Below are 13,237 nucleotides of genomic sequence, written 5' to 3' on the forward strand. Positions count from 1 at the left end.
TTTGGTTACATAATTTGCTTTTGTACAGTTTGAGTCAAAGTTTGAAGTGTGCCTTTCACCCAGTTAGTGTACATTGTACGCGTTAGGTGTAAATTTATCCATCCCCTCCTCCTTCCTCCCACCTACTTTATTTCCCTTGAGTTTTACTTCCATATGTGCATGTAAGTGTTGATCAGTTAGTTACAATTTAGTGTTGATAACATGTGGTGTTTGTTTTTCCATTCTTGTGATAGATACTTCATTAAGAAGAATGGTATCCAGTTCTATCCAGGTTATTACAAAAGAAACTAGATCACCATTTTTTTTTTATGGCTGAGCATTGCTCCATGGTATACATATACCACATTTTATTAATACACTCATGTATTGATGGGCACTTGGGTTAGTTCCACATCTTTGTGATTGTGAATTGTGCTACTGTAAACATTTGAATGCAAGTTTCTTTTTTATAAAATGTCTTTTTTCCCTTTGGGTAAATACCTAGTAGTGGGATTGCTGGATAAAATGGTAGGTCTACTTTTAGTTCTTTGAAGTATCCTCATACTACTTTCCATAGAGATTGTACTAGTTTGCAACCCCACCAACAGTATATAAGTGTACCTTTCTCTCAGCATCCTCACCAGCATCTGCTGTTTTGGAACTTTTCGATAAAAGCCATTCTCACTGGAGTTAGGTGATATCTCATTGTGATTTTGATTTCCATTTCCTTGATGGTTAGAGATGTTGAACATTTTTTTCATGTGTTTGTTGGCCATTAGTCTATCTTCATTTGAAAAGTTTCTTTTCATGTCTTTTTTCCACTTTTTAATGGAGTTGTTTGATTTTTTTCTTGCTGATTTACTTGAGTTCTTTGTAGATTCTGGTTATCAGCCCTTTATCAGATGTATAACACGTGAATATTTTCTCCCATTCTGTAGGTTGTCTATTTGCTCTATCGATTGTGTCCTCGGCTGTGCAGAAGCTTTTTAATTTGATCAGGCCCCTTTTATTTGTTGCTGTGATTGCTTTTGGGGTCTTCTTAAATTCTTTTCTTTTCTTTCTTTTTTTTTTTTTTTTTTTTTGCGTCAGCTGTTGTTTATTGACATACAGGTAGGCTCTATAACAACATGCCCGGAGACAGCTGCAGTAGTAGGGAAAAAGGAAGGTGAGGGTGGAGTGTTTGCAGCAACAGGTCAGTGGAGTGCAGGACAGAAGAGCACAGTGCACAAGGGAGGCCGTGGGGTTGGGAAAGCAAGTTAGGGCCAGGGCCAGAGTCTGCTTAAACTGGAACCACTGCCCCACACCCTAAGGCCCCTACTCTTGCTAGCTGTCTCCTGACCCCAGGTCAGGGTTGGGACTTCTCTGCACATCCATTTTCTACAGAAACCAAAGCAGGTATACAAAAGAGAAGGAGTTGTTGCCCTCTTGCCACAGACTCTGGGGGCCTACAGTCTTGCATTCCCCCTTTGTCCCTTGCTTGTGGGACCAAATGATGGGCAAGCAGGCTCTGAGCTACCCCAGCTGAGCAGAGTCTACAAATAGCCATGTTTCACAGCGGCATTAATCTTCTCCCTGGTGTCCCAGCCCACTAGTGCCACACTACAGCCCAGAGTGAGCTCTATAAGCATTGCTGGCCTAATGGATGGGTCGGGGGAAGGGGATGGGACAGGGGCTGGAGGAGGGGCTCTGGGGTCCCTCACAGCACAGGTACTACATGCATGGTATTGGTAAAGCCAAAGCCAAGGTGCCACCCAGTCAGCACAATGACCACATCTCCCTTCTTGAAGAAGCCTCGGGCCTTGCCAACATTCATGGCCAAGTTCACCCGGAGGTCCACATCCTCAGCCCAGGCCTCCTGGACTGCATCCTTGCACAGCACAAGGAAGATGCCATGGTACAGGTGGGCCTAGCAAGCTGTCTGGGGATTCCGTGTCACAGCAATGATGGGGGCACGTGGGTGTTATCTAGCCACCTGGTGAGCAGACCTGCTGGACTTGGTGAGGACGATTATGGCCCCACTGCAGCACTTGAAGGAGGCCTCCATGGCGCCCACCATGGTGGCTTCTGTGGGGTCACTGGTAATGGGCACCAGGTGACAGAGCTACTCAAATAATTGCAATGACGGCCTCTGCCTCACGCACAATCATGCACTGCATGTGAACAGCTTCCAGAGGGTAGTCCACCTTGGCTGTTTCTCCAGACAGCATGAGCAGTCGGCTCTGTCCAGAACTGCATTGGCAACATCACTGCCCTCAGCCCGGGTGCGGCGGGGCTTCTTGATCATGCTCTCCAGATCTGCGTGGCACAGATGACAGGCTTCCCAGCTCGGTTGCACCACCCAATCATCATCTTCTGAGAAAGGAGGACCTTCCCTGCAGGAATCGTGATGCCCAGATCACCACAAGCCACCATGATCCCATCACTGGCCTTCAGGATCTCGTCAAACCTCCGAACTCTCTCGTGATTCCCCCAAAGGAGTATGGATGGGAAGAACAGAGCAGACACACAGACTCCTGGGGGCAGGGCCTGCTCTGGGACTGATCCCAGAGCTGGAAGAGAAGCTTCAACCTCTGGCCTTAGAAGGCTCCTAGTGTGAATCTCCAATGCACCTAATCTTTTTTTTTCATATTCAAAATGATGCATTTATTCCAGGCAAAACTTAATTTTCTTTATCTTCTTCAGAAGCAGCTGTAAGAATGCCTAGAAGACTTTGAATAATGTCCATCTAAAACACCTTTACTGAAACTTGATTCCTTGGGCTAGAGGAAGGTCCTTACTGTAGTTGATGGTACAAGTGGATCTTCTCACGTACTGTTTCCAGGCATCACTGCCATATGCTTCACTCCTCCAAATGCACCTCCAATCTCAGCACCACTCACTGGAATATTGACATTTACAATGCCACAGTCAGATCCTTTAGGTCCAAGTCAGCGTTGGATTTGACCCAAATCTTTGGTGAAAATGCTACTTGAAAGTACCTGTTTTACTTCATTATTCCATGCAAAGACCTCTTCTTCATTCTTGAATTTAAAGACGTAGAGAATTGGAGCAAAAGTCTCTGTGTGTGCAATGGATGCATCATGGGTGAGACCCACTGTGCCACCTTCTTTCTTTGCTTCCTCCACTGCTCCAAGAAACATGCTCACTGCCAGTTTGGTGAGGTGTGGCCCAAAGAGAACATTAGAGTCCCATGGCTTCCCAATGCGAATTTGTGCATAGGCCTTTTTAAGTCTATTTACAACCTCATCATGGATGCTTTCATGTAAAAACAGTCGCCTCACAGCGGTACACCTCTGGCCGCTGTCCCCACGGTGGCAAGGAGAGCTGATGGAACTACTAAGCTGAGGTCCACATCCTCAAAAGCAATAACGGCATTGTTTCCTCCAAGTTCTAACAAGCTTCTCCCAAACCTCTTCTGCACCATAAGGGCCACCTATTTTCCCACCTGGGTGCTCCCGGTAAAGGATAGCAGGTTCACTCGCTCATCTTTGGCCATTGCTGTGCCGATATCTGCTCCACCACAAGTCAAGGAACAAACTGCACCAGGCAGCTTTTTGTCCTCCAGAACCTTAGCTATTATCTTTGTGACAGCTACAGTAATTAGGGAAGTTGTTGGAGCTCCTTTCCAAAGGCAGACGTTCTGGCAGATCATGGCAATGGCATTGTTCCAGCCATACACCGACTGCCACAGGGAAATCGAACAAAGTGATGATTCCAACCAGGCCTATGGGATTCCACTGTCCAATGAGGGCATGGCCAGATCTTTCAGAAGGCAAGATAGGTCCCCGAATCTGTGTCAAACCGACAGTGTAATCACAAATATCCACGTACTCTTGAACTTCTCCCACACCTTCCACTAAGATTTTCCCCATCTCCAGAGATACCAAGTTTCCTAGGATTTCGATCTTCTCCCGCAAGGCATCACCAATCTGTCTTACTATTTCTCCTCACTTTGGAGCAGGAATATCTGCCCAGACTTTCCATGCTTCCATTGCTTTCTTTACAGTTTCTTCACAGTCGGCCATGCTGGCCTGTCGAACTCTTGCTATTGGTTCATTGTTAGCAGGACAATAGGTGATAATAACCTCTCTCAGGCCTCCTCAGCTTCCATTATACACACCCTCATTTTCCTCGGGGAGCCCCAGCTCTTTCAGCCAGGCATACTGGGGCTGATTGATCAGCAGAGTGGACATAAAGGTGGCAGGCCTGTACTAAGGTGCCAAGAGCTTGCTGGTCCTTGCAGTGTGCACACACAGCGCATGGGGCAGGGTCCACATACTGAGCCCCAGCCTCCATTTTTTTTTCTTTTTGGAGTTTTGCTATTTTTTTTTTAAACAGAAATCTGTTTGTGCTATTAGGGAGCCAGATGTCCGAGCTCTGGTGGCTGCTCCTGGTCCTTGCCTGCAGGTCAAACAGCGAGCGCCTCTTGCGCCCTCCCTTCTGTCAGTTCGACTCTGTCTCTGTCACCATCTGGCCCTTGTGCACAATCCATTGTCACTTGCCATAGGTCTTCCTATGAGCTGGGGTTGGTCTCTGCCCCAGGGCACTGTGGACATTTGGGGGCCGGAGCATTCTCAGCAATGGGGCGTCCTGGGCGCAGCTGGGTGCTGAGCAGTGTCCCTGCATCCACCCACCATGCCAGGAGCTGCCCCTGTTATGACAACTATAGATGTCCCCAGACACAGCCCAGTGTCCCCTGGGGGGCAGAATCCTGAATCGCCCCGACTGAGAATCACAGTCAGTGAGAGACACCCCAGAGAAGGAGGCCTCTGGGCTCCTGCAAGCCATGGGACACTTCCAAAGTGCCACAGAGCCACAGAGGTGGATGAGGCCTTCCGTGGAGGGTGCTGGCCCCGCTGGCAGTGCTTGTGACATCCAGTTTCCAAGCAGGGGCCGATCCGTGGCTACAGGCAGTGACAAATCCACAGCACGCCTCAATCAGAAGCTCCTGTTTCCAGGTGACATTGTGCTGTGGTCACAGCTGCTGGGCAGCCTGAGAGACCCAGCTCTGAGTCTCAGGAGTGGCCCTGCTTCTCCGCCTGTCGGGTGGGAGAGCTGACCACCCTACTTCTTCTCACCCCAACATGGAGCAGCTCTGATTTCCTCATTAAAAGTGGGGAAAGTGGACCAAAACCAGCCTGAGACACCCTGTGCCCTCGGTGGCTGGCCAAGTCTGCCCTGTCCCCTGCAGCTCCCAGGGGGCAAGAGCTCAGGGCTGCCCTGCTCCTCTGAGCACAGCAGCAGGGAGGGAGGACACAGGGGTGGGGGTCTGGCAGGCTGTGGCCCTGCTACACCAGCGTAACCTTCTCCCAGACCTCTCGGGGGTCCCAGAGTTCTCAGCAGGGCCTGGAAGTGGCTTTGCTGGGGCCCGCCGGACCCTAAGGAGAGAAAGGCAGCCCTGCAGACTGGGGAAGTAGCAGGCGGCAGGCACCCGGGGGTGGGGGGTGGGGGGTGGGGGGTGGGGGGTGGGGCCGGGCCAGGGAGGCCAGACTGCTGGGCTGAGGCCCCCAGGGTGGCTCTGCCCGGGTCCCATGGTTTCTAATTGTGGCCCTGTAGGTGTGCAGGAGACTGGCGGGGTGGGCGCTTGGGGCCCTTCCACACTGTGGGACCTTGGCGGCTTGGTGGTGCCCTTGGGGCAACAACATGGTCTCAGAGGCTCCTCTGGGGAGAAGGGTAGGAGGCAGCTTGAGGCCCTCAGGCCAGGGTCGGCAGGCTCACTGGGGTACCTTGGAAAGCAGAGGGCTGGTGGGAGGGCAAGACCCCATTTCCTGCTTTTGGCAGAGGTGGGGACCCTAGCAGACCATGCTCTGCCCCCACGGGGGCTCCGTGGGATTTGCGTGAAGACTGCAGACCTTCCCTGGCAGGGGTCCAGGCTTCACGTGGACCCATCCGCCCAGGGCAAAGGCCAGTGGTGGAACCTTCTGGTTCTCGGGCATGGTTTCTGGGTGAAATGGCAGGCGGAGGTGGAAAAACAGTTTCGGACACGGCAACGCTCCTACCCCCACGAGGCCACTGTCCTGGCACGGGAACTGGATCAGGCTACACGGCGGTCAGAGATGATTCCGGGAAAAGATTCAGACAGAAGCTCCATTCCTAAATGGGCCCGATGCTCCTGAAAGCAACAGCGGGGACCCCCCTGAGTGGAAGTTGGGGGGGTTCATACCACATCCCAGGCCCCCAGGAGTTGGGGGTGAACTCTGGTTTATTTCCTGAGACTTGCTAACAACTCCTAAGGGGGCCTGGGCTGTCTCAAAGGTCATTTCTTCCTCGGCCCGGTGCCTGGAGGGGCTAAGCCGGCCACAGCAGACAAGTCATTCATTGGACCTGAACGCCCTGTTTGGTCGCAGTGTCGGGGAGGCCCTGCCGAGCCCAGGGCCACGGGCAGACGGTGGCCTATCCTTGTCGGGGGCCTAACTGGTCCCCACAGCTTGGTCTTCCGAGCACAGGACGGGAATCCGGATCCTGGGCCCTGATGCCAGCTGAGTGGATGAGGGAGGCCGGGGGCACAGCCAGTCTCAAGGGCGCCCGGACAGAGCCGGCAGAGACCGAGGCCCAGGCTGCTGCCCGGGTCCCTCGCGCTGCGCCACGGGCGCTTCGAGCCGGGCTGAGCCAAGTCCCTGGAGGAAGGTGTCTCACCGACGCCCATGTCCCACGACAGGCCACCGGGGTTACCGGGAGGACGAGCCAGGCGAGGGGAGGTTGCCAGGGAGCCGGAGCCCAGGGCTTCCCCTGCCCACGCTCTGCGGTTTGTCTCTGGGGTGGTGACTGGTTTCACTGTGTGGCGTTTCACTGCTGGTTTCACAGCAGTCGTTCTGTCAGCTGTGGGTCCAACTAGACCGGCGAAGCATCTTTCTCCTCATCCTCTTCATCATCTTCCTCATCCTGATCTCACCCCAGGTCCCTCTGCCCCCAACCACAGGAGGTGGCGAAGGTCCAGCTGCAGTTCCTCCAGACATTCCCAAAGATGCTCTTCCTCTTCATCATCATCTTCTTCATCTTCCTCATCCTCATCATCCAGTTCCCGAAGCCGTTTGCGCTTCCCATCCCCCCCTGCGGAGAAGTGACAGGAGGGGGCGGTACAGCTCTTACCATTCACCCAACCATTACCAAAGGCAGAGAGTGCTGCAGAAGGAGCGTGCAACAGAAGGGAGAAGGGTGGTCCTCACTGGGAAGATACCTAGCCGCATGACTTGATCAGAGCTGAAACAGAGGTTCTCAGTTTTTGGAGAAATTGAGGAATGCACCATCCACTTCCGTGTCCAGGGTGACAACTATGGCTTCGTCACTTACCGCTATGCTGAGGAGGCGTTTGCAGCCATCGAGAGTGGCCACAAGCTGCGGCAGGCAGATGAGCAGCCCTCTGATCTCTGCTTTGGGGGCCATAGGCAGTTCTGCAAGAGGAGCTATTCTGATCTTGACTCCAGCCGGGAAGACTTTGACCCTGCAACTGACCTGTAAAGAGCAAATTGGATTCTCTTGATTTTGACACATTGTTGAAACAGGCCCAAAAGAACCTCCAGAGGTAACCTCGGGCCCTTCCCCTCCCCCTTTTTCTTTGGAGGTGCCCAACCTCCTCCACCCCTCCCCCACTCTAGGGGAGAGAGCTGCTAGTGAGGACACCACTGTTTTATAAAGAAATGGAAAAAAGAGAAATAAAAAATATGTTAAAGACCTCTCGGCGTCCGCGCCCTGCGCACCACTCCGCGCCACGCCCCGGGATGTGAGGTCCAGTCCCGGGCTCCGCGACAGCCCCGCGGCACCTGTGGTTCGGGAATCGCCTCAAGTTTTGCGGGGCGTTTTCGGGAGGGGCCGGCGGCCGGGGAGGGGGCGGCCGCCGAGGACTCTGGGCGCCCCCTGCGTGGCGGCGGATGCCATTGTCTGCTCCGCTCCTTGCCTGTCACCTCGCCGGGGCTTGATGCAGTTTATGTTGTTTAGTCGTCAGGGAAAGCTTCGACTGCAGAAATGGTATGTCCTGCTATCAGACAAAGAAAAGAAAAAGATTACAAGAGAACTTGTTCAAACCGTTTTAGCAAGGAAACCGAAAATGTGCAGCTTCCTGGAGTGGCACGATCTGAAGATTGTTTACAAAAGATATGCTAGTCTGTATTTTTGCTGTGCTATTGAGGATCAGGACAATGAATTAATTACCCTGGAAATAATTCATCGTTATGTGGAATTACTTGCCAAGTATTTTGGCAGTGTGTGTGAACTTGATATCATCTTTAATTTTGAGAAGGCTTATTTTATTTTAGATGAGTTTCTTTTGGGAAGAGAAGTTCAGGAAACATCCAAGAAAAATGTCCTTAAAGCAATTGAGCAGGCCGACCTACTGCAGGAGAAAACAGAGAATATGTTTCACAGCAGGAGTTTCACTGGGTGTAAGAAAGCGTACCAGAATACGTGCTGGAGTACTGACATGCATCAAAACGTAGTAGGATATATGAATTCAGTTTGTAATTATTATTTTGGCAAGTTTGTTATTTATGTTTTAGCATTACCTGGAAAGTCTATAATTATATTAAATTCCAAGGGATTATCCCAATTACTTCATTAAACTTATATTTTCTTAGGGAATTTTGCTCTGATAATGATCCATCATCAGGGCTTATAATTTATTTTTTGCATGCAATTGAAATATGTTCAGACGTTCATTGACAAAAAAGTACTCATTAAGTACTGTGAATTGCTAATACCATTGATACAGAAGTAGACTTTTCCTATGAAAATGAGAGCTTCTGTAAGAAAATGAAGCATTTGGGAGTTTAATTTATTATGAATAGCATTATTTTAATTTGCTTCTTCATTCCACTATAATTTATACTGAGTAGGGAAGAAAAAGGGCAACTGTCTCTTTAAAATGTTTGGGAATTATTGAAAGGGTACTCACCCTAACAATTATCTGAGGATTAAAATTTAACTGACTTTCCTCCTCAGATACTTTTGTATTTAATGGTTGTATAAGTTTAGGGATCTATTAGGTTTTTGTTTTTTTTTTTGGAACAGTTTATATGATTTTATAGCTCAAAATTTAAAAGTTCCAACTTGAATAAATATGAAAAGGAGGATACTTTTAAAACACTCAAATAAGCAGTTTTAAACTTTTGGAGTCATAAACCTTCTGGTGGGGCATATAATCCCTTTGAGAGTCTCAAGAGTGATGAGCCCTCTCCCCAGGAAAATTTGTACGTAATTTTGCCTCAGATTTCAGGGAATTCTTGGAGCCCATAGAAGTCCATCTGTAGACACTCTAGGGTCACTTTACTAACCTCACCTCAGGTTACATTTTCTTCCTCGTGATGTGAGAAACATCTTGTTAGATATATTTGTAGTCATATACATTTGACAAATCTGGAGAGTTCTTTAAAATCTATCTGGAGGATTTTTTAAAAACTAATATCCTTAGACTCAAAGTCACACTCTTTGGATTTTTGGTTTTTGTAGCTCTAAGTGACCAGTTAAAAACTTTCATTGCTACTTCAAGTACCAGATGGGTGACCACTTTTCCACTTTTTTTCTAGCATCTCTATTTCATGTAATAAAATCCTGATGAATGTAAACACTGGTGGAAGGGAGTATTCTAACTGAATTTTCAGTTAACTCAGTACTGACCAGATAACTTACACTGAAAATCTTTTCAGAATATTTTTAGTATCACGCCTGTAATCCTAGCACTCTGGGAGGCCGAGGTGGGCAGATCGTTTGAGCTCAGGAGTTCGAGACCAGCCTGAGCAAGAGCGAGACCCCACCTCTACTAAAAATAGAAAGAAATTATATGGACAGCTAAAAATATATATAGAAAAAAAAAAATTAGCCGGGCATGGTGGTGCATGCCTGTAGTCCCAGCTACTCGGGAGGCTGAGACAGGAGGATCGCTTGAGCTCAGGAGTTTGAGGTTGCTGTGAGCTAGGCTGACGCCACGGCACTCACTCTAGCCTGGGCAACAGAGTGAGACTCTGTCTCAAAAAAAAAAAAAAAAAAAGAATATTTTTAGTAAATACAGTGTTTCAGGATTTTGTAGGATTTTTGGAGGACATGGATCATCATTTTGCTTACCATCATATACAGTAAAGTTATAAAAGATGAATCTGAACTCCTTGGCAATGTCTAGAAGTTAAATACTCAGTTATAAACCAAAGAACAAAAGCAAACAAAAACTTAAGCTTTAGGTAACTTTAGGTACTGTGAACTAAATGTTCTAGAAATCTGATTGTATCTATGTCAGTTTGTACACTGTGTATAAAAATATATGTATTTCTTTTGTAGCCACGTCAGGAATAGTTTAATGTCCCTGTGTACTAAATGACTACTCATCGAGTATGCAGAATTTCACAGAGGAAATAGAGTGAGAAAATGTCCTCAGCTTAGTGACTGATTATCTTGTATGATAATAACAGAACATTTCAGAACCAGTACCCTTATGATTGTATTTTTTTCCTATTCTCATTCCTAATTCTTTTCCATTTTATTTTCATTCTATATGTGATCTTGATATAGCTTATTCCTGTCTGAAACTGATTTTATCTCATTTTGACAAAATATGGCCTATGAGTGTTTTCAGTAATATTTCATTTTAAACACATGCATGTTATCATTAATGAACCATCTGTGACTAATCATATAGGAAGAAAACCTAACAATCATTAAAATGTTTACCAAAGAAAATATAGCTGAAGTGCTAGTTCAAAATAAGCAGTGCCATAATATATAGTGTAGTTTGGTCTTCAAATATTGAGAGGCAAGGGGGAATGATTTTGTGTGATTATCTTACAATCTATATGAGCTAATGTGTTCTAATGTATCATGTAAAAGTGTATGTCGAAATAATACAAGAAAGCAAAATTAATCTGTACTATTGTATAATACTTAAAATTAAAACTTTCAGTTTTTAGGAAACATTGAGCACCACATTTATTGAATCACATTTGTGCTATGTAATAATATCGAACAATCCCTTTAAGAATTTATAGAAAGCTATGTCTGAAAAGTCTCTTCTGCAATATCTATTGCTTAATAGTAGCTTTTTCAAAATATTAATGCTAAGTTTATTTTATAGTTAAAAAATCCTATGTTGAAAGGAATCTATTCTAAAGAAAGGGAAAAAGAAAACATCCTAATGTTAAGTTTTAATACCTAAAGACTTATATTTTACTAGTTATGGCTTTCTAATATATTAAGTCTGCATTTAAATACTTAATGCTTTATTAACTGTTGCTTTATATTTCTGAATATTAAAACTTTTAATATTGATCACTATTGTATATTTTAATAAAACATACAGCATGTTTTATTATAAAAGCAAAAGTACCAAATAATTCATTGTTTATATCTAGAGAGCTTAAAGCCTGAGTTTAGTAAGTTATTAAACAATAACTTCAGAACAGGATCAAACGGGTTTACCACTGAAAGAAGACCTATGAAAATGTGTTTTGACCAAACTTAGTGTTGGGCAGGTATACAGATGAGTTATTTCCATTCTAACCATTCTTGCTGTAATATACTACATTTGAAGCACCTGGATGTGCTATCAAATGAGAAATTTAGCATTATACATTTGAAGTTGAGAAACATTGGTCTTTCATTTCCATTTGTTTCCTCCATCCCTTCCTCTGCCCCACAATTTGTTATCCGTCTGGTTTTAATGCTACACAAATATGCATTGTCTCATGCCTGTTTGCTTTGGATGCTGTGTGTTGAGCTGTAACCAAATGTTGCTTCTTTTGTTATCTGTATACAGCTGCTTGCTTTAAATTAGTAGATTCTGAAATAGCTTTCCTTGCATGTCTAAAATAAAAGTATCGCATGTAAAATATATATATATATATATATATGTTAAATCAGAAAAAAAAATTTTTTTCACCAGTCATTTAAATCTTTATTTCAGAGTACTAAACATTTCAAAAATGTAATAAGTAACTACCCAAAATCACACTTCTCTGAAATGTAATTAAAAGCTGTACAACAAAACAAAAATAAATATTATTCTAGAAAGAAAATATTTGGCATTCTGAAATAATGTTAAAAGAGAAGCTTTCCAATGTAAAAGATGTCTAGATTTTTACTTTCTATTGCCAGACAGAAGGTTTGGATCTTTAGTGGTTCCAATCTGACTTCAGTCACAGGAGGAATGATTACATTGTGCTTAATGAACTTCAATCCTAACAAAGCCAATGTACTTTTCCAGTACAGTGCTTACTTTTTTAAAGATATGTTATATAGCCAGTACTAAAAACTATTAATAGTGAGGCCAGATAGCTTAAATTAGTTAATTTGGTACACAAGTGGTTTTATATATACCTTGATTGCTTAATATTTCTAATTAACTTGTTACATTCCTCTCAAAATCAACCAATAAATATATGGTTTTAGTAGAAGGTAAACTGAATTTTGTTTCATTGATTTCATTAAAATATGTCAGACATGGTTAAGGCTTATTTTCTGTCCTTCCAGATAATTTATATTTTCATTATGAGTATAGAGCAGTCACACCATGAGTTATATCCTAATCATTTTACCTAAATGTAGAGAAGTTGAAAGTTAAATTTAAAAATCCGGATAGTTAAGAAGTTCTTACACATTAACTCTTTCAGAAACCTATGATGCCTTTTCTTCAATGAGTATGACAAAAGTAGAATTCAGTTCATTTTCATGAAAATGAAATGTACTAATAAAAAGTACAATGCTTATGAATATTTCCATCAAACATTCTGAAACCAAATTTCCATTTGTAAAACTCACTAAAGAGAATAAATTTTCCTTTAGAGTCATGGCCACACACTGGAAAAAGAATTGAGAAGGGCTAATTTTAAATCAATAAAATATTTGAGGAAAGACACAACACAAAACAGGGAGATGAATAAAGCAAATATGTTGTAATAAAATACTCCCTTGTAAACACATGTGTCTTTTCCTCCCACATTTGGAAATGTTACCTAAGTTTTAAAAATTCTCATCAAAACATTTTGTAACATGAGTCATGTAAAATTAGGCCTATTTCAGCCAGATAAACTATAGCTGTTAAAGAATTGCATTATCCTGTTTGTCAGATGAGAGGTAGTAACATTTTATTCTCTCAATGCTGAGCTCAGAATTCCACACGTCTGGCACATGGGTTCCAAGGAGGAAAAAAGCACAGAAGCACCATTGGATATGCCTCATGTTTTGGTATTTCAAGTCACCGATAACTTAATTTACTGTTAGCAGCTGACAATCACCGCTGTGTGAACACTGAAAGCCATGGGTGTTGGTGCTATTCATCATA

The 13,237-nt window shown here is 44.7% G+C and overlaps 1 protein-coding gene and 3 pseudogenes across 1 annotated transcript; 2 read left to right on the forward strand and 2 right to left on the reverse strand.

The window, feature by feature from the left end:
• Positions 1–1,675: 1,675 nt before the first annotated feature.
• Positions 1,676–2,622, reverse strand: LOC138379697 (pyruvate kinase PKM pseudogene; annotated as a pseudogene).
• A 93-nt stretch (positions 2,623–2,715) lies between these two features.
• LOC138379704 (alpha-aminoadipic semialdehyde dehydrogenase-like) lies at positions 2,716–4,256 on the reverse strand (annotated as a pseudogene).
• Positions 4,257–4,765: 509 nt separating this feature from the next.
• LOC138379698 (peroxisome proliferator-activated receptor gamma coactivator-related protein 1 pseudogene) lies at positions 4,766–7,437 on the forward strand (annotated as a pseudogene).
• Positions 7,438–7,894: 457 nt separating this feature from the next.
• LOC138379706 (AP-1 complex subunit sigma-2-like) lies at positions 7,895–10,257 on the forward strand. Its single transcript, XM_069464832.1, has 2 exons — positions 7,895–8,315; positions 10,241–10,257. The coding sequence occupies exons 1-2, from the start codon at positions 7,895–7,897 to the stop codon at positions 10,255–10,257; spliced, it is 438 nt and encodes a 145-aa protein (XP_069320933.1).
• Positions 10,258–13,237: the final 2,980 nt, after the last annotated feature.

This window comes from Eulemur rufifrons, unplaced genomic scaffold, assembly GCF_041146395.1.
Source record: "Eulemur rufifrons isolate Redbay unplaced genomic scaffold, OSU_ERuf_1 scaffold_123, whole genome shotgun sequence".
NCBI lineage: Eukaryota > Metazoa > Chordata > Mammalia > Primates > Lemuridae > Eulemur > Eulemur rufifrons.